Here is a 25877-nt window from a genome sequence, read left to right on the forward strand (position 1 = left end):
AGTTATATCTCTGTTGTATTCAAATACTGCACATCTTTTTCCAAATATATTGGAGTATCTCATTAAATTTCTTAATCAGACATTCCTGAAGTTTCTTTAGTGTTTGAAGTTTACCAGTTCGATAAAGGCTTATTAAGATTTAATATCACAATAAAAAGTGACATACTGTAAGTAATGAAAGCAGATGCTGGTTTTAAACATTTTATTTAAATAAACAAAAACACTTCTATAATGATGAATTGAAATTATTCAATGTGTACTATCCCAGCTATACATTTCGACAACTTTATTCAGACAAAAGTTTAATTCTAGATGAATTACGGTGAAATATTTTACATGTAACAATAAGTTTCAGTGCTTCTCGAAACCATGGATAGAAAAAAGCATATATTAATGGATTAAAAGTTGAATTTACATAGCCCAACCATATTAGGCCATCAAACACGAACGAAGGAGTTGCAAAATTGAGATAGACGTCTATCATTGTATCTGTGAAGTAAGGGACCCAGCAGACTAGAAAGACGCCCATAACTATACCTAGTGTCTTAGCAGCTTTATGTTCCCTGTTCTGTTGAGTTTTCTTTTTACTGTCGTCCACCGAAAATATTATATTTTCCATAATTTGTATCATTCTTGCTTGGTTTCTAGCTACACGGAAAATGTGCGCATATATTCCAATCATGGCAAAACAGGGAGCAAAAAAAATAACTGAATCCAGTAATGCCCATAACTTATTGAAAATAAGTAAACAACCGCCCTCACATGATAGTATAGCAACCACGTCTTCAAGGCCTTGGTCGTTAGATTTGGTGTAAATTATTCCAAAAGTGTATAATGCTGGCAATATCCAACCAATAATAATAAACACACAGGACACTCTGATGCTGATTTTGTTTGCATAGTGAAGAGGCTCACATACTGCATAATACCGATCAATAGCAATAAAATATAAATGGAAAATGGAGGCAGTGGAAAGCAACATGTCAATAGATGTATGAAGTCTGCAAAAGAATGATCCCAAATACCAACAAGTTTCAACCATTCTGACCATGCTAAATGGGAGAACAATTAAACCTAAGAGAAAATCAATGGTTGCCAGTGAAAGAACAAGAAAGTTATTTGGTGAGTGAAGCTGCTTGAAGTGAGAGATGGAAATAATCACAACAAGATTTCCACCAATTGTAATAAGGACTGTAAGACCAAACACAAAATACATAGCTACCTTCATACCAACAGTTCTGTGCTCTTTTATACAGGATTTGTTCATGTCCTCAAAGCAGTATTCTATTGTGTCGATCTCCAATAATGTTGAATTCATAATGCTGAGATTCACAAAATGAGGCTGATAGAAACAGAAGCCACGTGTTTCAATGAAACCTATTTTTAATTTCTTCTGTAAGGAAGAAAGAGAATCATATTAAACATTTGCCAGATATTTGGATGTTTACTTGAAATCATATGGGATTATTACAAATATATTTCCTGTTGCCTGCATGTATTGTTAAAACAAAACAAATCTTAATATAGTGAGAAATCCTCTATTGGGTGTCTTAAATTCCCTAAACAATGTGAAATACGAGAGTGCCGGAGAAGTTTTATTGGGATAAATGATAAATCTTATTGTACACACTTTTAAAAACGTTTCAAAGGAATATATTGTGTTTCACATCTTTTAGTGATGTTAAATTTCAAATTTCTGAAGTGTAATCTTAAAATGCCAGTAGAATCCTGTGCTTTAATACACTGTATTAGACTGTTGATGCTTAATGATTTCTGGTTTGCAATTAAATTACAGTTCCTCAGGGGACGGGAAGATGATTGAATTTTTAACGTTGTCTTTTACAAAATGTTTAAAATGTGTTTGTTTAAATAAATTAAACTAGGAATCTATAACTCTCATTCATCTTACTGTAAATACTATAAACTATAAATCATTTGTTTGAAATAGAATCCTGTTTGAAGTACAATATCAATAAATTGCCTTTGAAATGCACTGCGTGTTTACAGAGGGGATACGACTTGTTATATTTATATAACAAACTCAAATTACCACTTCAATACTGCCTTTGTCAGAGATCAGGTTAACATTTGGGATACTCACAATTACTAAATTGACTCAATCCATAAAGCTTTTTTTATTCCACATTTATTGACTGAAAGTTTTAAATGAATAACAGAATAGTCCTCTTGCCTGATAGGCTAACAGTACAAAAGATTCAGAGTAAAAACAGCCCATTGATATTTACCTATTAACCTATGTTTATATTGAATGTGTATATATAATTAGTTGAGGTAACTCTTACACAGTAATATATTATAAACTCAAACACAATGATTTGTGAAATCATAAAACAATACTCACTATTTAACAGGCTCCTCATAAAGACATCTTGCAGAAACTTGCTTTCTCTTTCTTTGTTGATTGTTGTTAGAATACAGGCTTTTATACAGCACTGGGACTTTGTTGTGTTCAACACTGTGTGGATGTCAAGGGAAGTTTCAAAAAGCTATTGGTCAAGACAATTCACATAATTATGAATAATCCAGCATTGTAATCAGACAATGAGACAAAGAGATACAGTGCCTGTCTAGCAGCTCTTTGCTGTTCCAACTGTATTATTTTAACAATGGATAAGACCTGTAGTTTAAAAAGGCAATTAACCTTCAATTAAATATTTTATTTTATTGAAATGAATCCAGACAAGTTAGAATAAAGGCTTGGGTAATACATCAGTGACGCTGCAAGGTCAGAACTGAAAATTTTGACCACATTTCAAGTAAAATATTTCCACAGCTTTTTAAATTGATAACATATCAGATAATTGCAAAGTGTGGGTACAACACAGCATATTGGATACATCTCTAAACTAATAACTGGTGGTTTCAAGTCCTAACAGATGATATTTGAATGAATTATTTTATGCAGAGTATTCCAGTCCACTCAGCTACATGAATGCAATCAGAAATATAATCACCAATGACACTTAAGAAATCAGTTTAATTATTTTCACACATTACTTCAAGATATGCTTTTCTGCTACTTACAATGATTAATAAAGACGTCTAAAGAAAAGAAAGAAGTAGGATAGGAACACTAAAGCACAAAAGCAACTTTCTGTACACAGATGAGTAGCTTTTCTCCATTGTAGAACATTAGCTCTACAGTACATTCCACTATTGAAATTCTAACCATTTATCTTTTAACACATAATAGGTAATACATCCCCCATGTAGAGGTTAACTGCTGATGTATAGATCAGCATTAGAAGAGAGGCCTTCCTTATCAACAGCACCTCTTGCTTACAAGAACCCTGAAGTGACCCCTGTGTCTTCATATTAAAGCAGTGGTTCTCAAACTTTTTGGACCAAGTACCACCCCTGAACAAACCAAAGCATCCAAGTACCACCTAAAAGTCATTTTCTCATAGGAAACCCAGAAATTCTCAATGACTAACATGAGTGTGCATGTGCACACACACTTACATACACATATAATAAATATCATAATAAACTTTATTTGATATAGCACCTTTAAAGGTGGCTTATCAAAGTGCTTTACAGAAAGAAAGAAAAACAGGAACAACAACAATTAAAAATAAACAATAAAAAATCACCATTTCAGTGAGAGGGGTGAGCCTGTTTAGTTGAGCAAACCAGATGTGAATTCATTTTTTAAGCATTGACACAATTCACAACAGAGTCTAACAGATTTAAAATCGTCAGGCATGTTCTTGAAGGCAAAGTTCTCGTGGTGGATGTTGCAAATAGTCCATTAATTTCTGGAGCAACCTCTCTAATTCGTGCAACTACACTGCTGTGTCGGCTTGTCATTGCTCTAGCACCGTCTGTACAACTCCAACGCAATTTTTCAAGTTGATGCCATTCTCTTCGTTGAATTCATCCAGAAGCTGAAATATGGGCTCTCCTGTAGTTTCTGTTGGTAGCGGCTTACAGAACAAAAAGTCCTTATGGGACATACTCTCAAACTCGTATCTAACGTAAACGAGCAAATTGGCCAAATCAAAGGCATCTACAGACTCGTCTAATTGCAGTGAAAAGCATCTGCTCACCTTGACGCGTTCTATCAGCGTACTTTTGATATCATCCGCCACTCAATAATTCTATGAGTGACTGTGTCTTTCAGGGGAAGGGGGGCAGCAAGTCGAGGTGTTTAGCAGCTTTTTCTCCACAGACAATACGTGTCAGCTCTTTTATCAATGGTAAATAAGGTTCTTCAAAAATAGTGTGGGGCTTACCTGCTTTAGCAATCCACAAGCTTGTATTTTTCCCCATTTCCGTTTCAGGAATCCCGTCTCAGAAGTTAAAAGAAGTTTTTATTTCATGCGCATGGGAGCTAAAACACAGAGACGCTCGGTGTATTTTTCTCAAATTAACCTAGAACAGTTCTTAAATATTTTTCTGTTATCTATCACGCATTCCTGTGCTCACACGATTGCCAGCGTCAGAGCACACATTTCTATGGATTACTGTGCTTATAACACTGGCATTGTTCCAAAACCACGCACGTTCTCTTACCTTCCTATTTGTAGGAGATATGTTTTTTTAGATACAATTGGTCACTTATGTTCGTAACACGCATTTCTATGCTTTCCTCTGCTTACAAGATTGGCTGTGTGGTGGGCTGTGTATTCGACACGTATTAAAATAGAAAATAGGAAAACCTGTCCCGATTTTTCAGTGCACTTAACAAAGATCCAGGGTTATATGGCGTACCACCTGGCAGTTTGAGAACCCCTAATTTAGAGAATCCCAGTCAGGGTTCCCAGTGGAATAGTGACATGACCCAGGCTCAAACCTTTGAAGTACATTGATTAGCATTGCTACCCTGCAGCACAGGAACCCTGGGTTCAATTCCTCAGGTGCTATCTATGTGAAATTTGTTCTGTTACGAATAGAGGGTTACAAAAAAAGAGAATATCAGAGATAGCTGAGCAAATTAACACTTTCTCGCCTCTGGAAAAAGAGTCACTTTCCCCCTGGTATGATGTTCCCTCAAACTGTTAAAAATATCTCTGGAAGTTTATACACTAGAAGCCAGGTTTATGGCTTAGATTAAAGCTAAGTAATCATAACCCCCCCAACTTGTAAATATTTTTTCAAGAATACATCCAAGTGTTTGGTATAATCGGAGGCACCTCCATTTTTTTATTGATGCAACTTTGATGAAAAGAGTAATAACTCAGGTTAGACAAACATTTATTAATAATGACAATGACACACTTAATAACACACACAACATAAACATACAATATATGTGTTATGCTATTAGCAAACACTCAAGCAGGGCATTTCAGGAGCCTACTGTATATCCTAACCACCCAGGAAAGCCCCAGAATACCAAGTATTCAACTCCTCTATAATGCCTGCAAAGGCCAACAGAAGAGATAAAGCTGACTTCTAAATCTGACACAATACAACCTACGATTAAAAATCTCTCTGTAATCCAGGATGCTACAAAATGAATAGAAACTTATCTACCTCTTCTAAAAATGCACTCACTAAGCAGGGGAGGCCATGTTTAACTGAGGAATTCTTTAAACAAATCAAAGTCACAGAATAGCTCTCTTAACAAAGTTTCTAAGTTTTAAATATTTAAGTTTAAAATACTTAACTTGAATCTGGTTTTTATGGATGAGGAAGGGGAGGTCTTGCCTTCTCCTTCGGTCTCTTCCCCTGTCTTCCTGTATCCTCTTTTTTTCTCTCCTACCTCTTTTTCTTCCTAAATGCCTGTTTCATGCTGTCTACCTGAACTGTTGTTTGACAATTAATCATTTACCCCAAATGTATTAACTCCTTTGCAATCGCTTTGATCACGGAATCTTGCACCCCTAGATCTCGGCAAACATCTCCTTGCAGTAATAATAACATGTTCTACATTGACCTTTTCATTAAGTGCTAGATAAAAAAGCTGGGCATTGTCTTTCTCTACATGCTAGCGCTCACCAGAGCAGATCTGGCTGATGCGCTGTTCCAGTCTGCAGCCCAGACCCGAAGGCCTGGCTGGGCATGCCCATGTGTTAATGGCTCTGGCAGCCTGACTCCGGCTGCAGCCCCCGGCTACTCGAGGGCCAGGAAGACAGCCTGGTCACCCTGTGGATTTCTCCACACGGAGGCTGTAGAGCCACCTGTCTGCCTTTGCACAGCTGGTCATGTACCTTGACTTTAACCAGGGGAAGCTGAGAGGTGTTGCGCGCTCTGCGGAGGCCATCATCTGTGCCTGGTCACCTGATGGAGAGCAAAAACTCCAGCTGCGGGTCTGAGTAGAGATTTCCCATCTGTCTATCCGGGAGGACCAGAGGAACTTTGCTTCGGCGCGATCAGCAGAGGCTAGCCAGAGGCTGCTGGTCACTGGATCCAAAGACCAGCGCAATATACATCTAGAACTACTGCCTCTAGAGAGCAGTAGTAATGCCTTGCAGAGCCGGGTACCGCTGCAGAGCTCAGACATGTAGATCACCCCAGTCTTTGCTCACGGAGTGGACTGGGGTCACGGGCTCGGAGTGTTTTCAGTACTGGATTCGGGAACATCACTGCATAGCAAGGTGGCAAAGGAAATCCGGCACTGCCTTATAAGCAACTTTGTTCTTTCCTTGGATTTGAGGTTGGTAGAAAGCTGGTTATGATTCGCTATGATACGTTATGATTCAGAAACCCACTGTCCTGTCCCAGGACCTGACAGCAATCAGGTGGGACTGAGTAAAAATGTTATTTCTGTTAACAGAGTGATGTTATTTTAAACAAGAAAGATTTTTCTATATACAATTATCTGTGTTTATGAGGTAAAAATGGAAGAATCTCTGATGCTTTTATTATTTATTTTTTCCCTTGGCTTCATTTATAAGCCTTCTAAGGGTATTTAAATATTATTTGAGTTCTCTTTTTTCTTTCCCTTCTGCATCAGTGAATGTCTTTTTTCCTCTATTTATATGTATATTTGTGTCTTTGTTATTTTCTTGTCATTAAAAAAATAAATACAAAATAATTATTAATTTCTTTAGTTATGTGATTCCATGTTATTATTCCCTATTAAGTGGATTCTAAAAAGTACACGTTTTTTACCACAATATTGACAGCAAGTCAATACAGTCAATAAGACATTCATAAAAAAGATGAAAGCAATATAGTTTTTTTATAAAGTATACAAACTTTATATAGTTTGAATGAGAATGTCAAAGCATTTCCTTATAACCACAGTAAGTAACCGAGTTAAAGACATTGATGTATAAAATGTTTATGAAGAAGGTGGAGTACGTTTTTTAGCTTCCACTACCAGTCATATACAGTACAGTATGTATGATATACTGTATTTATATTCCTAAATTAAAATTCTTAATGATGTTCAGAGACATTATAGCCCTTATATTATTATGTTCAGCAACCAAAATTATACGTTATAAAATTCCATAGTAATATGCCATATGAAGCAGACACACCACAAGTGCCACCTATCGATCATCTTTGGCCAGTGAAATACATACGGATACGCAGCACACGACTTTCCGACGTTGGAAGAAATAATGCATGTTCTGAGTGGATGCATCTGTATTTTGGTAAATGACAGAACCTCAGTTCAGTATTTTTTTCTGTGACAGGGACAGAGCAGCTCTAATTTGTTCAATCAGACTTGTTTCAGCACTTTGGCTATGTCATTATGTCAGAGTAATTTCAGTAATAACCAGTAATACAGTAATTAGTTCAAGTAAAATGCTGATTCAAATGAAAATATCCTTTGAACATACAGTATACACTGTATAAATCATACTACCTAACTCTACTTCCATGGCTGATTTAAACTTATTCTTTTAAATTTGAGCACTGCATTATATAGCTCCCAAGTGGCATCACACCTCTAGCCAGTTCCATGTGAATAGTCTTCACTCACAAGCCTACACTCTTACTTTCTTTCAGTGCTGCCTGGGCATTGTGCTCCTCTGGGAGGTACTGTTAATGTCATTACTTTCTGGTCACTACTGGAACTCCATGGGTCCAGCCTTTACAAAATGAAGCATTAAATCCCTAATCTCCAATAAGTGTTAAAGCTACACTGAGTGCTTCCTTAATGTCTCCCAGAAGACTTTTCTAATTTCTGTTTAAAAGAAAATGAGGCAGAAAAGATCTGTGCCTCTGTGCTGTGCTGAAAGGTGTGGCAGGCTGTATTTGTTTAGATTCTAACACGTAATTATTACTAACAGCGGAATCTTTACTGATACATCTTTTAAAATTAAAATATAGCTTAAACCTTTTTTCTTGTCTGGAAAAAATAGTTTAGGAGCTTAAATTTCTTTTGCCAAGTTTTTTGGAAGAAACAAGAAATTCAATAATAGATTTTTTTATATTTTTCACTACATTTTAATAGAGCTATAAGTTTGCTAGAAATCCAAAACTACACTGAATATTCACACTTCCTGAAGGTTGAATTGATGATGTAAAGAAATGTGTAGATTTAAAAAAACTATGCATACAGTATGTTTTGTAGTGTGCAGGAACCATGGTATAACTGATACATTTTGAAGAGATTCATCATGCGATGGATGATTAAAAAGTTACGGATATAATTAGAGCAATTTATAATAGTTTAAGAATAATACATTACATTACTAATAAAATATATCAGTTAATTAGAAAAAATTAAAAAGACAGTGGGCATCTGTCACTGGAAAAGGTGCCTTTCTTCTCTTTCAGCATGGAATAAACCTATGACTTGTTCCTTTGCGCCTATGCATGCTGACGCAGCTACCCACCTGAACTACTGACAGCTTAGCCATGTTTAGTTCAAGCTAACAGGCAGCCCTCAACAGATAGGAAGTTTATAGTACAGATTGTACTCAATTGGTAAGATGTACATGAGTAGCCGATATGATGTTTTTAATAATTAATCCATTAGATCTATTACATTAATCCATTTACTGCAATTTCCCTCATGGGATCAATAAAGTATCTATCTATCTACATTTTTCGCTCAAATATCAAACAGTCTTGATCAGATCTTCCTCCTCATTAACATAATCAGTTCTTATATTTACATCTATAGCTCTATAAGGCCACCATTTGTTCTGCAAAATCTTTCCAGTTGATGATTTTTGTCCTCCATAATGAAAGAAAGATATGAGTGAAAAGAGTAGAAACATTTCTGCAATACTGTGTATATACTGTACATCCAGCCATTTTATATCCCCTTCATCCCAATAAGGGGCTTAGAGGAAGCCAGAGCCTATCTAAGCAAGTAATGGGTACACCTCGATAGGATTCCAGTCGTACACAGACCAGCACTCACATTAGAACCAGTTTTCCCAGAAATCAATTCACCTACCAGTATGTTTTGGGACTTTTTGATGAAACCAAAATTTTGAGGAAACTCACATGAGCACAGGGAGAACATACAAGCTCCATGCAGATAACACGCAGGCCCATAATAAAACTCTGGCTCCCAGTAGTGTGAAGCACCCATGCAAACCACTACCCCACTGTGCAACAGAATTATATATGATACCAATAACTAGTTACAATTATATGCAGCATTTTTTCCTATATAACATGTATGGCTTTTGAGACTCAATATAGGATTTTGCTAATTATTTGTGTTAAATTCATTAAGATAATCTTAAAAATATGTTTTCATTGCATTAAAAATACTTAATTTTTAGCAGTTTTAAATAAACAAACATACAATATTAATACTTTACACATTTATTGTATGCGGTCATTCATAACAAAGGTTAGCTAATACAATTTCTGTGACTGTCAAAAATAAAAATATATCATACAGCACATATTACCAATTTTGATAATCTGCAATAAAACATATTATTATCTTACAGATCATGTAAATAGTGAAATGATCAGAAAGATACTCTGCTGAGAAAATATTATAGAGAAACAAGCTGCTTAACAAAAACTTGAAAGTGTCTTTCTGGTCCTTTCAACATGACTAAAACTATTAATGAGTTTCTGGTGATTCATTTCCATTTTCTTTTTTCATGTAAGAGTACTAAGACAAAGCTCATTTGTCATATATAAATATAAATGCATGAAATTATGTTCACATATTGCAAAATTTGTTGTAATAAAACAATTCATACCTAAAAAGCGTATAATCCCTAATTATAAAGGCAAATATAAAACAAAATGTAGATATATTTATAAAATCTCTTAGATATTTAATGTTTCTGCAGACTCTTTCTGTAACCTATATTCCTTAAAAATCTTCTCATAATTATTGTGGAGGTAATCAAGGCAGATCTAACCCTAGTTACCAGCACTACAAAAGAGTGAGCTGTTCTTGTAAGACTTAAATTTTTGCTTTTGTCTTCTTGAACCACTTACCTACAACTCCTTTTTTTCCTGGAGTAATCACTGCGTCCTGCCAGACCAGTCAAATAATGAATGGCTTGCACAAGCTGTCACGTTGCTATTTGATACTCGCTAGAAGAACGTGGTTTGTGTGGCATTAAGAAAGCAAAGAAGAAACAATAAATTGACTGGGATTTAATATTTTTTAATAGCTTTTCCTGTCATGATTGTGGGACTATAGAGAAACACTGGGAACTCACATGTTGCATTAATGTTTGTCTGTGAAGAGATTTAGTGATGAAGAACCAACATGGAAAATCTTCCCTATTATGATTATTTTAAAGGATTTCTGAAACCAGGGATAAAAAAGCCATAAATCATGGGATTGCAGGCAGAATTAAAGTAGCCTAACCACATGAGGGTATCCAGTACAATAAAAGGTGTAGAAAAATTAGTGAAAGGATCAATAATAACAGTGACAAAAAATGGCAAACAACAGAGCAGGAAAACTGCCATTACGATACCTAATGTCTTTGCAGCCTTTTTTTCCCTTTTATCAGCTACAGTATGACATGTGGAATCATATTGATAAATTTGTTGTGAAAAAAATAGCTCTCAACAAATTATTTCTAAAATAAACCGAAATAAAATAAAAAATATTATGAATCAATGTTATGATGTTAAAATGTTTTTTCTAAAAGAAATGCAAAAACAAAATATCTATATTCATCTCATATACCTAAAGTATCCTTTTCAAATTATTTTTTTAATTGAATTTAAAATAATTATAAGGCACTGAAGAGCAGACACCCAGCAATTAAAAATAATTTTTAAAAGGTAGAAATTGTATATAATGTATCATTTTGTGTGATATACTGATATACTTCTGCTTCTTTTCTACAGAGACCACTTTAATCTGTTTTTCACCATGCCTAACCTATCAAATGAATGATGAACAGTAAATCTATTTAATAATTTTTCATTTCAACATTTCTATCATTCCATTATTTTCAACATGTTCTCATTCTGCATGTCATGTGTTGTCTATTTTAACTATGATCACATTTTCATGTAATTTTATGTTTATTTGAATTATTAAGAAAAAAATGCTGTTCCTATGAAAGGGTATTCTTAAGTGTTTCTTAATGTTAAAAAGTAGTGTTGAATAATGAAACAATTTGTTGTTCATGGAAAGTTTGAAACTGTGCCTACGTTTTCTAGAATTATGGGATCATGTTAGCAACTTTAGAATTATCTATTAATATTAATCTGAAAAGAGATTTATGGATGAAGAACCAAAATGAAAGACATTCCCTGTTATAATTATTTTGAATGCCTTCTGAAACCAAGGGTAAAAAAATGCATAAATTATGGGATTGCATGTAGAATTGAAGTAGCCCAACCATATAAGGGTATCAAATATAACCACAGGCGGAGAAAAAATCAAGAACAAATCAGTAACAGTAGTAACAGAAAATGGCACATAACAGAGCAGATATATTCCTATTACAATACTCAGAGTTTTTACAGCTTTCCTCTCCCTGTTTGCTTTTATTTTGTTTTTATTGCCATTCTGAGAAACAACTGTCCCTGATATTTCTTTTATTACTTTTGCCTGCCTACTGGCAACAATTAAAATCTTCACATAAAGAGAAATCATCAATACAGCTGGAAGAAAAAATACTAGTAATAGTCCCAGAACTGCCCAATGTTTATCAAACTGTATAAAACATGAGCCCACACAAGAGTTGGAAATGATCAGCTCATCAGTGCTTGCTAAACTTCCTTTAAAGAATACCAATCCGAAACCAAACAGCAGGGAATAAAGCCAAACAATGCCAATAAAAATGGCTACAACCAATGTAGTGATTATGTTTTGGTACCGTAAAGGATTACATATAGCAAAGTATCTATCAACAGCAATGCAATTTAGGTGTAAAATAGATGCTACTGAAATGGTCATGTCAAGACTTGAATGTATTTTACAAAACAAGTCCCCAAAGTACCAGCAGGTTTCCACAGATCTTACCATGCTGTATGGCATTACAAGAACGCCTAAAAGACAGTCAACACATCCTAAAGACAGGATGAGGAAATTAGTTGGAGAATGAAGCTGTTTGAAGTGAGCAATTGAAATAATGACCATTAAATTTCCACACACTGTAACTAAGATTGTTCCCAATACAAATGTGTATATAGCGCCTTTAATAGCTGCCAGCCGGCGTGCTTTGAGGCGTGCCATCTCCTCATTTGTAGAATTCATGATGAATCTCTTCAGTCCGTGATCTACTAGAAATTCCATAAACACAAAAGACAAAGATTTGATTTACCTTTGCATAATTACACTTTTAAATTATGTTTACCATAGTAAATTGTATATTTAAATAACATATCTTTGTGTTTGTACAGTACACTGCAGTGCAAAGTCTCTATTCTCTGCACTGGGTTATTTATTTATTTTTATTCATAAACACAATTCTATGGTTAATCTCAGTGAAATGTTAACTATTTTAGTTCCAGACAAAAAAATAATCCAGATATACAGTATGTCTACTGTAGGTTGCTGTAAAAAAGAGAGGAGCAAATTATGTTAGTGATAATGAATACATGACAATGAGACATTTGATTTGATTGATAAATATTTTACATTAGTATTTAAAGATTGTGTTTAAAAATATTTCTTAAAGGTGATAGTCTCATCACTCAAGCTAAACTTTACAATAACAGTGAAAACTGTTATAATAGTGGATATTCTCATGTAGAATCAGAGTACATTTTCTTAATCAATTATGCTCTAAATAAAAAATACTCTACAACCTTTAAATACATAGGGTACAAATATGTGGTCAAGAACATAAGATATGCATGGAAAATATATAAGTAGTAATAGTAGTACATTGTGTACTGTAAGTTTTCAGTCTGTTCCCTGTGCTGATTAAAAACATTATTGTAGTCTGTCACAAGTGTGAAGCTTGCTTGGTCACAAATTAAATTAAGTGCTGTATCCTATACATTCATTTGCTTTCCTTAAGTCACTCGCATTAATAGGTACAATGCATTAAGTGTAATAATCTTTTTTTCAATTCAATTTTTCAAAAACCTATTAAAGCAAGGTAACATTTATATTCTTATTATAATTAAAGTACATATACTATACAGTATAAACATATATTCTTTCTCTGTATATTATTTCAACTATAAAGTAAAAGAACTTTGAAAGCACTTTGATTAAGAGACAACAGGGAGAAATAAATTGATCATTCTTTTTCACCACACTTCCAACACAATATTTATTCTTTTTGTTAAGAGAACACAACATATGAAAAAACATTACTTGGTATATTTCAGAGTTATTACTTTAATTTTCTTTTTTTAAAACAAACAGACTTTTTGCTATTATTCTAAAGTACTTAAAGTATATTGTAACCTACAATTTAAGCATATTTATATTCAAATACATGAATAAAGATGTAGAAGTACTTCTATCACAATTACCGATCTGTGTCATCAAACTAGATAGCAATTTAATTTCAGAAGAGAAAGAAATGTACTCAGAGATGCAAAGAAACTAACCTAATCTATAGACTGCAGTGAAAATTGAACAATGTTTTTACTCCCTCAGCATCCCAGTACCAAGTTTTACAAGGAACTGCATTCAAACAATATCTAACAATGGCAAAATAAAGAAATACATTTACATTTATTCATTTTACAAATGTCTGCAACACACATTTACAAGCACTCATACTTATAGACAAGAACAAACTCATTTGTCGGTGTATTTTACCAGAGGCCAAACAATTGTTGAAATTGTCTTCAGTTTTTACTGTTAAAAATTAATGTTAAATCTTGTTTAAGATCTGATAACAATTTCATTTTTTTGCATTCTGAATGCAATGTTGTCTCGTTTCCTTTGCAAATAAAGCCCATACATTAATTTTCTAGCTAGTTACCTACCTTGTTTCCACAATAAACAGTAATTGTAAAAACAAAAAGTATGTAATATTATATCTGAAAGCTATCTTGAAGATTTTACACATAAACTAGATTTACATTAAATATGAATGGAAGTGGTAGTATTACACATTGCTTACAATGTTTCATTATAGCTTGAATTTATTAAGAACAGTTTGTTCATCAAACATTTATACTCTCACCTCCAGTAACAGCTAATACCCACAGTGGTCTGACGTGTTGACAGGCATTTGTTTGATGCCTCCCAAAAGTATATTTTTAACTCTCTTGTAAGCACAATGAGGGACTATGTTTCTTTATCTTTTGTTGTTGAACTTGACTGCAAGTAGTGACATGCTAAAATCTAATTATTAATGTCAAAGTTTTACACTGAGATTTCTGATACATTTTCCTAAATGTAAAACATATCTTAACATATACTATTAAAAAGTATTTTATATGATGTCAGGCATTTATGTTGCTTTGAAACAACAAATTAATTTTCAGTAGAACCACAGCATCTATCTTCAAATTTCACTTCACTTTTGCTTTACACATTTTTTGGCTTTTATTACAACAAGTCACTGTAGGAAACTGCATATTCTGAATATTCACTTTATCACTCTGTTGCATTGTGATCATGTCAAAAATGAAGTTTCTGATTGCATAGAAGAGATTGTGCTGGGTATTTTCCAGACACCAATTTAAACTGGTTGAATAAAACCTTTTGGTCCTAATGACAGTAATATATATTTTTAAAATAACGTGGTGCACTCATCAGGCAGTGATAGGGCACTGAGCAGACCAGCAACGGGGCTTGTGATGCCTGCCCCAGGAATAAAGGGATAGATGGGACCCTGTCTGGGATAGTGGGAGATATCTGGTCTGGGATATTGTTAACTCCTGGGACTTGGGGGGAAGGACAGGGATTTATGTAATGTGAAAGTGTACCTGTATGACCTGTACGAAAGTGTACCTGTAGTGTACCTTTATCCTCTTTATCATAAACAAAACCCAACTCAATTTTCAACATAAAGCATTACACAAAATCAATACCTCAACACTCCATACTCAACAACGATAATTCACAAACAGCCAGAACATGTAACTCCACATTCCCAAACAGACATCATTTCCATAGCCCCGCCCCTTATGCAAAACCAACATCCCTCCCCTGTTCTCTCTCTCCGCTGGCGGTTGTAATCATTTTTATTTTTAAATACATTTTAGCAAAGTCATGTATTTTAAAAATCTTAAGATTTCTATATTTATGTCTTTATTTAGTGGTTTCATTAGTGACAAAGGCTAAACTTTCTTGGAAAATGTCTTTTATGTAAACCATGTTTGCTATTAATTCATTTAGGGTTAGAATATTTTCATTGTCTTCCAATGAAAGAAGGGTTCCTTTCGCCGTAGTCGGGTTGACATTAGAAGCTTGCCACGCCCTGACTGTTACACAAACGCATTAGCATGTTAAAGCGATTTCATTGAGGAGCCTAGCTTTCTTAACTAGTAAGTACTGTACTTCCTTGGTTTTGGATGGGGGGAGGTGTCTTTCGCTGGAAATCTCGCCCCCTTCTACTTTGAAAATACCTGTGAAACCAGTTTTATTTGTCACAGCCAGCAGAGAGGGGGGTTGTACTTGCAGTGTATCGGTATACAGTAGATGGGAAAGCCAGAGCGTGTTATGCTCTTCGTTAATGTCTAAGCCGGAACACATCACTATATCTCATTTTGTATTTCTTTTTTAAAAAAATCGTTTGCCCAGCCTAACAGTATTGTTGTTATTGTTTTTATCCTGTAAAGTGCTTTGAGGAGCCACCTTTAAAGGCGCCATATACAATAAAGTTCATTATTATTACTATTGTTAATTTGCTGGACAGAGAGGTGAACATTATTACGCAGAAGACAAAGATAGCGATTTACATTGCATTGTCCATTGTGCTGCTGTAATACAGTTTTAAATAATTAAAAGTCTAAACAGTATCGGCTTTATTTATGGGTTTTAAATAAAGGCAATTTAAATGTGATTTAAATCAATATAAATGTTTATATTGTAACGCATAGGTGACTATTCATTGTTATAAAAATGACTTAAATTCGATCCTGTTGTGATATTTAGAAATATAAATTTGTTTGGTGCGAGTGAAGTTTTATTTAATCTCTGAGCCAGGGAAACGTTTTATTTTTTCAAAGAAATGTTTGTTAAAAAAAAAAGTCATGGTTCCAGCGGGATTCGAACACCCAACATGTGATGTGGTAGTCGGGAACCTAACCCACAGCACCACCGGCAAGGTCACATGAGTGGTGTTGAAAAAGCCCTACAAACATTATCAACAGACATCGTACAGCATGTACAATTCTTGTGTTGCGGTACATGAATATACTTATATCGTTATTAATTTCTTTAAATACGCGATTCTGTACTGTACTTTGCATGATTGGAAACAAATGTGTGATTGCGAAATGCTGTGGTGTTACTTTTACAAAGATGGTTAATGAAAAAAAGAATGTGGACCAGGGCAATACTTTCAGTTTACAGCTTGTCCAAGGTCATTCATTATTAATACTTTTAGTTATATCTTCGTTAAAGACTTTGATGGCGACAGCTCAAACATGAGAGGTGGAGCTTTATTAGCTCCACCTTGCGGAAATTCCGGATACTATTATTTTACTTGCGGTATTATAGGAGAATTTACGGTAACTCGCGGTAGACTGCGTAAAGTGCACTGCAAAATAATGCGGTATCGCCCGCTTGTTTTGAATGGCTGCATCTGTAACTTTAGCAGTTTTAAATAAGAAACACACAATATTAATATTTTACACATTTATTGTATGCAGTCATGCATAACAAAGGTTAGCCTCCCCGCCAGGGTCCTCCTCCCGGACCCGGTAGGGTGCCAGGCAGTCTAGGTGCAGGACCACCACTCTCCCCCGTGTTCGCAACCGGACCCGGTAGCAGAAATCGCCCACCACCAAAAGGACCTCAGTGGGCCCCTCCCACGACGGCGCCAGCTTAAGGCTGAGGCCTTTACGGCGGTGCGGGCTGTACCCAAACCTAGTCCCAGGGCTGGAAGGCAGGCCCCCTGCAGCGCAGGTCGTAGTGCCGTTTCTGCCGGACTCCCGCCTGAGTCAGGTGGGTTCGGGCAAAGCTGTGCACTCGCTGCATCCACTGTCGCAGGTCCCACTCGTTGTCCAGTCCAGCTGGTGGTACCGACTTGTCTCCGGGCAGGGGGCCCAAAGAACAGGTTCGCATTTCCCGGCCCAGCATGAGTGAGGCTGGGGTGCACCTGGTAGATTCCTGGACCACAGTCCGATATGCCCAGAGGGCAAGGGGGAGATGACTGTCCCAGTTCCGCTGGTGCCGGGACACCAAGGTAGCCAGCTGGGTGACGAGTGTCCGATTAAACCGCTCCACCAACCAATCACTCTGGGGATGCAGCATGGTGGTCCGCGTCTTAGATAACCCCAGGCGCTGGCACCCTCTGGCGAAGACCTGGGACTCGAAGTTACGTCCCTGGTCAACATGTAAATCCTCTGGCACCCCTAGCCTGGCAAACATCTCCTCCAGTAGGGCATTGGCCACTGTGGAGGCACTCTGGTCTGGGAGGGCATAGGCCTCCGGCCACTTTGTGAAATACTCCATTGCCACCAGGACGTAGTGGTTCCCAGCCTCAGTGTACGGAAATGGGCCCAAAACATCCACCCCCACACGCTCCATGGGAGCCCCCACTTGGTGTTGTTGGAGGGGGGCCTGAGAGCGCCCGGGGGGACACTTCTGCACCACGCACACCGCACACATTCAGCAGCACTACTCCATGTCCCAGTGGGACAGACCCCAATAAAAGTGGCCTTAGAGACGCTGCAGGGTTTTCTTACAGCCGAAATGTCCCACGCCCGGCTGGCCGTGCACCGCTTGGAGCACAGCCCCCTGAGCGACTGTGGCACAATCAGCCGCCACCAGATCTTGCCGATGGAGGGTACCCGCCACCCCCAGTGCAGCACCCCGTCCCTTACCTCCAAGGCCTCCCACAGGGAGCAGAGGGCCATCACAGACTTTGGGTGCGGGGCGAGCTCCTCCCGCACAGGGTCAGGCGGCGCTTGACAGAATGCTAGAGTCTGCCACGGGTTGTCCATCCTGCCCGCTTCTGACACCAATGTAGCATTTTTTAGTTCACTCAGGACAAAGGACCAATGAATCATCAATGGCACCTGATTTTAGTAAACTGTTTGTAGCCTCTATTTCTGCATGACAGCTGTATATAGTATCTACAAATCCTGTAGTAATGTATGATAAACACAGGTAGCAGCAGTTTCATTGATGTGTAAATGTATAAATGTTGGGGTCTGTAACCCACATTGAAACAGTCCCTTTGAGTAGCAAAGAGGCACAGTCTTTGCATTTGCTTTTTAAGGTTATTACGGCTAATTTCAAACGTCTGCAGTATGTCACTAAATGTTCTGAAAACTCAGGTGTTCTAAAATGTTTTATTTCTTTTCTTTTCAAGCAATATTACATATTTTCTTTGGGCTGTCCTTACCACATTTTCCATGATGATGTTATCTCACAACATCTATTAAAAGTTAACTACCGAACTGGATAGATGGATAGAATGACCTTATCTTGTTTGTAATTGTTCTTATGTTTTTATGTTTCAGAAATCTAGAAACTTTATTCTTTCTTTATATTTCTCCCAGAAATAATTTGTATTGATCCGTTTTCGGGATCTGCAGTATTGTATCGGTAAATGAAACATGGTTGGACACCAGGATTGGATTTAAAAAATTTGTTGAGAGACTTTGTTTTATTTTGTTTAGACATTTTTTATTTGCTTTATTTGTCTGCTCTCTGTGTTCATTAATAATCCCAGGGGATCACCTCAGTGTCCTGGCCAAATTTCCCTCTGGCCTTTGCCAATCATGGTCTCCTAATAATCTATGGCTGCCACCTCATCATCCAGGTGGGGCTGCACACTGGTGGTGGTGGAGGGGAGACCCCATTTTCTGTAAAGCGCTGAGTGGTAGCGTCCAGAAAAGTGCTATATAAGTGTAAGCAATTATTATTAATTATCTTTTTAATATCAATGTTAAATAGAAATGTTCTACATGTTCAGCAATTTCAGCTTCAAGATAGAGCTTCGCTCTGTGCAGCAGCCTTAGCTCTCAGCATCAAACATATAGCAGCTTCAGCTCCAAGCCGGCATTCAGCCTCACCGGCGCAGCAGAATCAGCTCCAGCGTCACCCAACACGCCAGCTTTAGCTCTTTGGCTGCTCTCTGCATCTCCTGATGCTGCAGTTTCATATTCTAGTCCCCTCTTGCTCTTTTCACTGCTCACCGCGTCGACCCTTGTGTTTGCCAACCCACACTCCTGGCACTCCTGAGAGCTGTGTCAGGTGGGAGGCAATAGGCCTTTCAAAAGTTCTCTCTCAATTCTGAGAGCCCCTTTGTCATCACAGCAGCAGGGGGCAGTCCCTGTCAGAGCCTGACAACTAGGAATCCTTAAGGGGCTCTGGCTAACAGAGAGATGCTCTCAGGCATCGAAGTGGAAACAGGATGCTTCACTCCCTAAGAAAGATACAGAAGGTTCTGCTGGAATGCTGAAAGGAGACTGGTAAAAATGATAGCAAAGAAAAGTTACCCAGATAGCTCAAAAGAAAAAGGTGAGGATAAAGAGCCCTGAGTCAGGAGAAGAAGTCACTTCAAGAAAAGCTGAGAAGGCAGCAGGAATGATAACAGATAAAAACTAAACTACTATGGCAGGACCCAAAAGAGCAAGAATGGGGCTAGGCTACGGAGAGGACAAACAGCTGCATGGGGAGAACCCTGGGGTCCTGGACAACAGAAGTTTCCTCTTGTGGGCAGGACAGAACTGCAGGTGACCAGCGGGGAAAAGTCAAGGATTCTGGGGTGGAGTCCAGGAGCTGCAAACAGTCAGGGACAGGAGTACAGAATAAAGTTCTGGAGAAGAGGCAACCTAGAAAAGAGATCTGCAGTGCAGAGAGGCTTGAAGTCATAGACTGCAGTCAGAGCAGACTGGAACAGAGCACTGCAGTGCAGGGTAACGTGAAGTCCTGGACTGGAGACAGAACAGACTGGAACAGGGCACTGCAGTGCAGGGTGACGTAGTGTCTTGGACTGGAGTCAGAGCAGCTTCAGCGGCGAGCAGTGAGGGTGTCAGTATAGAGCCCAAAGATCACAACCCTGGCAAATCAGCCCTTTGACAGGAATTAGGGAGCATCAGTTTCGGATTGGAATCCTGTGCTGAACACCCAAGAAAAATGAGGACACTCGGGTATCTCGGTTTTGGAGTGGAATCCTGTTGCTGTGTCCCCAGGCTGAAGAGCTATTCGACTTTGGAGCGGAATGGTGTCGAGAACCAAAGAAAGGGGTGCGAATGGGCTTAGAATTCCAGAAAAGCAGCTGAGGCATCTGCCCGACGAACAGGAGATCAGAAAGCAGTAGTACAAACTGGATGGGTTAAAAGAAACAATGATGAACCATCATTAAAGGAAAACAGGAACTGAATAATAAATTGAGTAAACATGAAGATTTTTATTCTCATCTATGTGTAATACATCAGAAATAAAGGGATTTTTTATTAATATTGAACACAGTTTTCATATAATAATGAAATGTTCTTGCAATATAATAAATGTACCTGTACCCTAGATTACTTGCCTGTTTTTTTTATTACTGACTGTAGTGTCACAATTAATTCTTCCTTTTTCTTACAGCCAACCACGAGTTATAACTCTGTTGTATTCAAATACTGCACATCTTTTTCCAAACATATTGGAGTATCTCATTAAATTTCTTAATCAGACATTTCTGAAGTTTTTAGTGTTTGAAATTTACATTTCGATAAAGGCTTATTAAGATTTAATATCACAATAAAAAGTCACATACTGTAAGTAATGAAAGCAGATGCTGGTTTTAAACATTTTATTTAAATAAACACAAACACATCTATAATGATGAATTGAAATTGTTCAAAGTGTACTATCCCAGCTATACATTTCGACAACTTTATTCAGACAAAAGTTTAATTCTAGATGAATTACGGTGAAATATTTTACATGTAACAATAAGTTTCAGTGCTTCTCGAAACCATGGATAGAAAAAAGCATATATTAATGGATTAAAAGTTGAATTTACATAGCCCAACCATATTAGGCCATCAAACACGAACAAAGGAGTTGCAAAATTGAGATAGGCGTCTATCATTGTATCTATGAAGAAAGGGACCCAGCAGACTATAAAGACACCCATAACTATACCTAGTGTTTTAGCAGCTTTATGTTCCCTGTTCTGTTGAGTTTTCTTTTTACTGCCGTCCACCGAAAATATTCTATTTTCCATAATTTGTATCATTCTTGCTTGGTTTCTAGCTACACGGAAAATGTGCGCATATATTCCAATCATGGCAAAACAGGGAGCAAAAAAAACAGCTGAATCCAGTAATGCCCATAACTTATTAAAAACAAGTAAACAACCACCCTCACATGACAGTATGGCAACCACATCTTCTAGGCCTTGGTCGTTAGATTTGGTGTAAAGTATTCCAAAGGTGTATAATGCTGGCAATATCCAACCAATAATAATAAACACACAGGACACTCTGATGCTGATTTTGTTTGCATAATGAAGAGGCTCACATACTGCATAATACCGATCAATAGCGATAAAACATAAATGGAAAATGGAGGCAAAGGAAAGCAACATGTCAAAAGATGTATGAAGTCTGCAAAAGAATGATCCCAAATACCAGCAAGTTTCAACCATTCTGACCATGCTAAATGGGAGAACAATTAAACCTAAGAGAAAATCAATGGTTGCCAGTGAAAGAACAAGAAAGTTATTTGGTGAGTGAAGCTGCTTGAAGTGAGAGATGGAAATAATCACAACAAGATTTCCACCAATTGTAATAAGGACTGTAAGACCAAAGACAAAATACATAGCTACCTTCATACCAACAGTTCTGTGCTCTTTTATACAGGATTTGTTCATGTCTTCAAAGCAGTATTCTATTGTGTCGATCTCCAATAATGTTGAATTCATAATGCTGAGATTCACAAAATGAGGCTGAAAGAAACAGAAGCCACGTGTTTCAATGAAACCTATTTTAAATTACTTCTGTAAGGAAGAAAGAGAATCAAATTAAACATTTGTCAAAGATATTTGGATGTTTACTTGAAATCATAAGGGATTATTACAAATATCATATTTCCTGTTGCCTGCATGTATTGTTGAAACAAAGAAAATCTTAATATAGTGAAAAATGCTCTATTGGGTGTCTTAAATTCCCTAAACAATGTGAAATACTAGAGTGCCGGGGAAGTTTTATTGGGATAAATGATAAATCATATTGTACACACTTTTTTTAAATGTTTCAAAATAATATACTGTGTTTTGTGTCTTTTAGTGATTCAAATTTCTGAAGTGTAATCTTAAAATGCCAGTAGAATCCTGTGCTTTAATACACTGTATTAGACTGTTGATGCTTAATGATTTCTAGTTCGCAATTAAATTGCAGTTCCTCAAGGGACGGGAAGATTATTTAATTTTTAACGTAGTCTTTCACAAAATATTTAAAATGTTTGTTTAAATTAATTAAACTAGGAAACTATAACTCTCGTTCATCATACTGTAAATACTATAAACTATAAATCATTTGTTTGAAATAGAATCCTGTTTGAAGTAATGTACAATATCAATAAATTGCTTTTGAATTGCACTGCGTGTTTACAGAGGGGATACAACTTATTATATTTATATAACAAACTCAAATTACCACTTCAATACTGCCTTTGTCAGAGATCAGGTTAACATTCGGGATACTCACAATTTCTAATTGACTCTATCCATAAAGTTTTTTTTATTCCACATTTATTGACTGAAAGCTTTAAATGAATAACAAAATACTCCTCTTGCCTGATAGGCTAAAAGGACAGAAGATTCAGAGTAAAAACAGCCCATTGATATTTATCTATTAACCTATGTTTATATTGAATGTGTATATATAATTAACTGAGGTAACTCTTACACACTAATATATTATGAACTCAAACACAATGAATTGTGAAATCATAAAACAATACTTACTATTTAACAGGCTCCTCATAAAGACATCTTGCAGAAACTTGCTTTCTCTTTCTTTGTTGATTCTTGTTAGAAAACAGGCTTTTATATAGCACTGGGTCTTTGTTATGTTCAACACTGTGTGGATGTCAAGGGGAATATCAAAAAGCTATTGGTCAAAGACAATACACATAATTATGAATAATCCAGCATTGTAAACAGACAATGAGAGAAAGAGATACAGTGCCTGACTAGCAGCTGTTTGCTGTTCCACCTGTAAACAATGGATTAGACCTGTAGTTTAAAAAGGCAATTAACCTTCAATTAAATATTTTATCATCATTTTATATATTATTGTTCCTTTGCAGCCTATGCATGCTGACGCAGCTACCCACCTGAACTACTGGCAGCTTAGCCATGTTTAGTTCAAGCTAACAGGCAGCCCTCAACAGATAGGAAGTTTATAGTACAGATTGTAGCCAATCTTCATAAAATCTGTATGATTTGTGTCCTCCATAATGAAAGAAAGATATGAGTGAAAAGAGTAGAAACATTTCTGCACAACTGTGTATATACATCAATCCATTTTATATCCCCTTCATCCCAATAAGGGTCATAGAGGAATCCAGAGCCTATCTAAGCATCGATAGGATACCAGTCTGACACAGATCCGCACTCACATTAGGACCAGTTTTCCCAGAAATCAATTCACCTACCAGTATGTTTTTGGACTTTTTGATGAAACCAAAATTTTGAGGAAATTCACATGAGCACAGGGAGAACATACAAGCTCCAAGCAGATAACACGCAGGCCCATAATAAACCTCTGGCCCCCAGTAGTGTGAAGCAGCCATGCAAACCACTACCCCACTGTGCAACAGAATTATATATGATACCAATAACTAGTTACAATTATATGCAGCATTTTTTCCTAGATAACATTTATGACTATTGAGACTCAATATAGGATTTCACTAATTATTTGTGTTAAATTCGTTAAGATTAACTTAAAAATCTGTTTTCATTGCATTACAAATATGTAATTTTTAGCAGTTTCAAATAAGCAAACACACAATAGTAATACTTTACACATTTATTGTATGCAGTCATGCATAACAAAGGTTAGCTAATACAATTTCTGTGACTGTCAAACATAAAAATACATCATACAGCACATATTACCAATTTTGATCAGCTGCAATAATACATAATGTTATCTTACAGATCATGTAAATAGTGAAATGATCAGAAAGATACTCTGCTGAGAAAATATTATAGAGAAACAAGCTGCTTAACAAAAACTTGAAAGTGTCTTTCTGGTCCTTTCAACATGATTAATACTATTAATGAGTTTCTGGTGATTCATTTCCATTTTCTTTTTTCATGTAAGAGTACTAAGACAAAGCTCATTTGTCATAATATCTGTAAAAAAATGTTTTGTTTCACATCTTGTATTAAAAGGAGCCACAAATTTTGAAATATGTTTTAAAAAAACACAAATACCAATTTAATTGATTTATAAAATATAAATGCATGAAATTATGTTCACATACATATTGCAAAATTTGTTGTAATAAAACAATACCTAAAAAGCGTAAAATCCTTAATTATAAAGGCAAATATAAAACAAAATGTAGATATGCGTTTTTGCTGTGGAGCCTTCTTCAGGTGTGAGAGAGACAGGGCAGTAGGCAAAGGTAAAGTAGCGGGAGAACAAAGGTTGGGAGGGAGGAGGAGTGAGAGGCGGGAGCAGGGGACAGAAAGAGAGGCCAATCAAGAGGTGTGAAGTCAGAATGGGTGCAGAGAGGTGTGAAATGAAACTTCCAATGAATGGAGAAAATTTAAAAGAACAGTAGTCTGTCGTTAAGGAAGGGAGAATGTGTGATCCTAGCTGCAGAATAATTTTGGTTTTGGTGGTCTTTCTGATGTATGAGTTCGGAAAACCATCTTTGAGAACACAGACGGAGAGATTAGAGTGGTCGTGGCCGTCAGAGGTGAAATGAGAAACAATGGGCTTGGAGAGATCTTTAATCTTCACAGCCCTGATGTGTTCTCTGAAGTGGTCTCCGAGTCTCCTTCCTGTTTCCTCCTTCCTGTGAAATGTAGATATATTTATAATATCTCTTGGATGCTTAATGTTTCTGCAGACTTTGTCTGTAACCTATATTCTTTAAAAATCTCCTCATAATTATTTTGGAGGTAATCAAGGTAGGTCTCACCCTGGTTACCAGCACTGCAAAAGAGTGAGCTGTTCTTGTAAGACTTAAATTCTTTTGTCTTCTTGAACCACTTAGCTGCAACTCCTTTTTTTTCCCTGAAGTGATCGATGCATCCTGCCAGACCAGTCAAATAATGAATGGCTCATACAAGTCAAACCGCCAAAACTGACAAGCTAGAAACATTTTTTTTTGTCAGCACTGCACAATCTGTCTTTTTTGATCAAGCTGTCATGCTGATATTTGATACTCGCTAGAAGAACGTGTTTTGTGTGACATTAAGAAAGCAAAGAAGAAACAATAAATTGACTGGGAT

General features: G+C 36.6%; 3 protein-coding genes across 3 annotated transcripts; all 3 read right to left on the reverse strand.

Annotated features, from left to right (window-relative positions):
* Positions 1-214: 214 nt before the first annotated feature.
* LOC148675552 (trace amine-associated receptor 4-like) lies at positions 215-1387 on the reverse strand. Its single transcript, XM_088627214.1, has one exon. The coding sequence runs from the start codon at positions 1316-1318 to the stop codon at positions 287-289; it is 1032 nt and encodes a 343-aa protein (XP_088483340.1). The 5' UTR covers positions 1319-1387; the 3' UTR covers positions 215-286.
* Positions 1388-6106: 4719 nt separating this feature from the next.
* Positions 6107-12574, reverse strand: LOC148675553 (trace amine-associated receptor 4-like). The gene is made up of 3 exons (XM_088623510.1): positions 12043-12574; positions 11827-12012; positions 6107-6246 (listed from the first exon to the last, which is right to left on the reverse strand). The coding sequence occupies exons 1-3, from the start codon at positions 12572-12574 to the stop codon at positions 6107-6109; spliced, it is 858 nt and encodes a 285-aa protein (XP_088479636.1).
* Positions 12575-21194: 8620 nt separating this feature from the next.
* On the reverse strand, positions 21195-22803 carry LOC148675554 (trace amine-associated receptor 4-like). Its single transcript, XM_088627216.1, has one exon. The coding sequence runs from the start codon at positions 22323-22325 to the stop codon at positions 21294-21296; it is 1032 nt and encodes a 343-aa protein (XP_088483342.1). The 5' UTR covers positions 22326-22803; the 3' UTR covers positions 21195-21293.
* Between the last annotated feature and the right edge of the window lie 3074 nt (positions 22804-25877).

Source organism: Lepisosteus platostomus, chromosome 3, assembly GCF_059453375.1.
Source record: "Lepisosteus platostomus isolate fLepPlt1 chromosome 3, fLepPlt1.hap1, whole genome shotgun sequence".
Classification (NCBI taxonomy): Eukaryota; Metazoa; Chordata; class Actinopteri; order Semionotiformes; family Lepisosteidae; genus Lepisosteus; species Lepisosteus platostomus.

Coding starts and splice junctions, on each gene's coding strand:
- LOC148675552 (XM_088627214.1), bottom strand. CDS start 1,318: ATGAATTCAACATTATTGGAGATCGACACAATAGAATACTGCTTTGAG.
- LOC148675553 (XM_088623510.1), bottom strand. CDS start 12,574: ATGAATTCTACAAATGAGGAGATGGCACGCCTCAAAGCACGCCGGCTG. Junction 12,013..12,042: donor CAACTCTTGTGTGGGCTCAT/GTTTTATACAGT, acceptor AACATTGGGCAG/TTCTGGGACTATTACTAGTA. Junction 6,247..11,826: donor GAAAGCTGTAAAAACTCTGA/GTATTGTAATAG, acceptor GCTCTCCATCAG/GTGACCAGGCACAGATGATG.
- LOC148675554 (XM_088627216.1), bottom strand. CDS start 22,325: ATGAATTCAACATTATTGGAGATCGACACAATAGAATACTGCTTTGAA.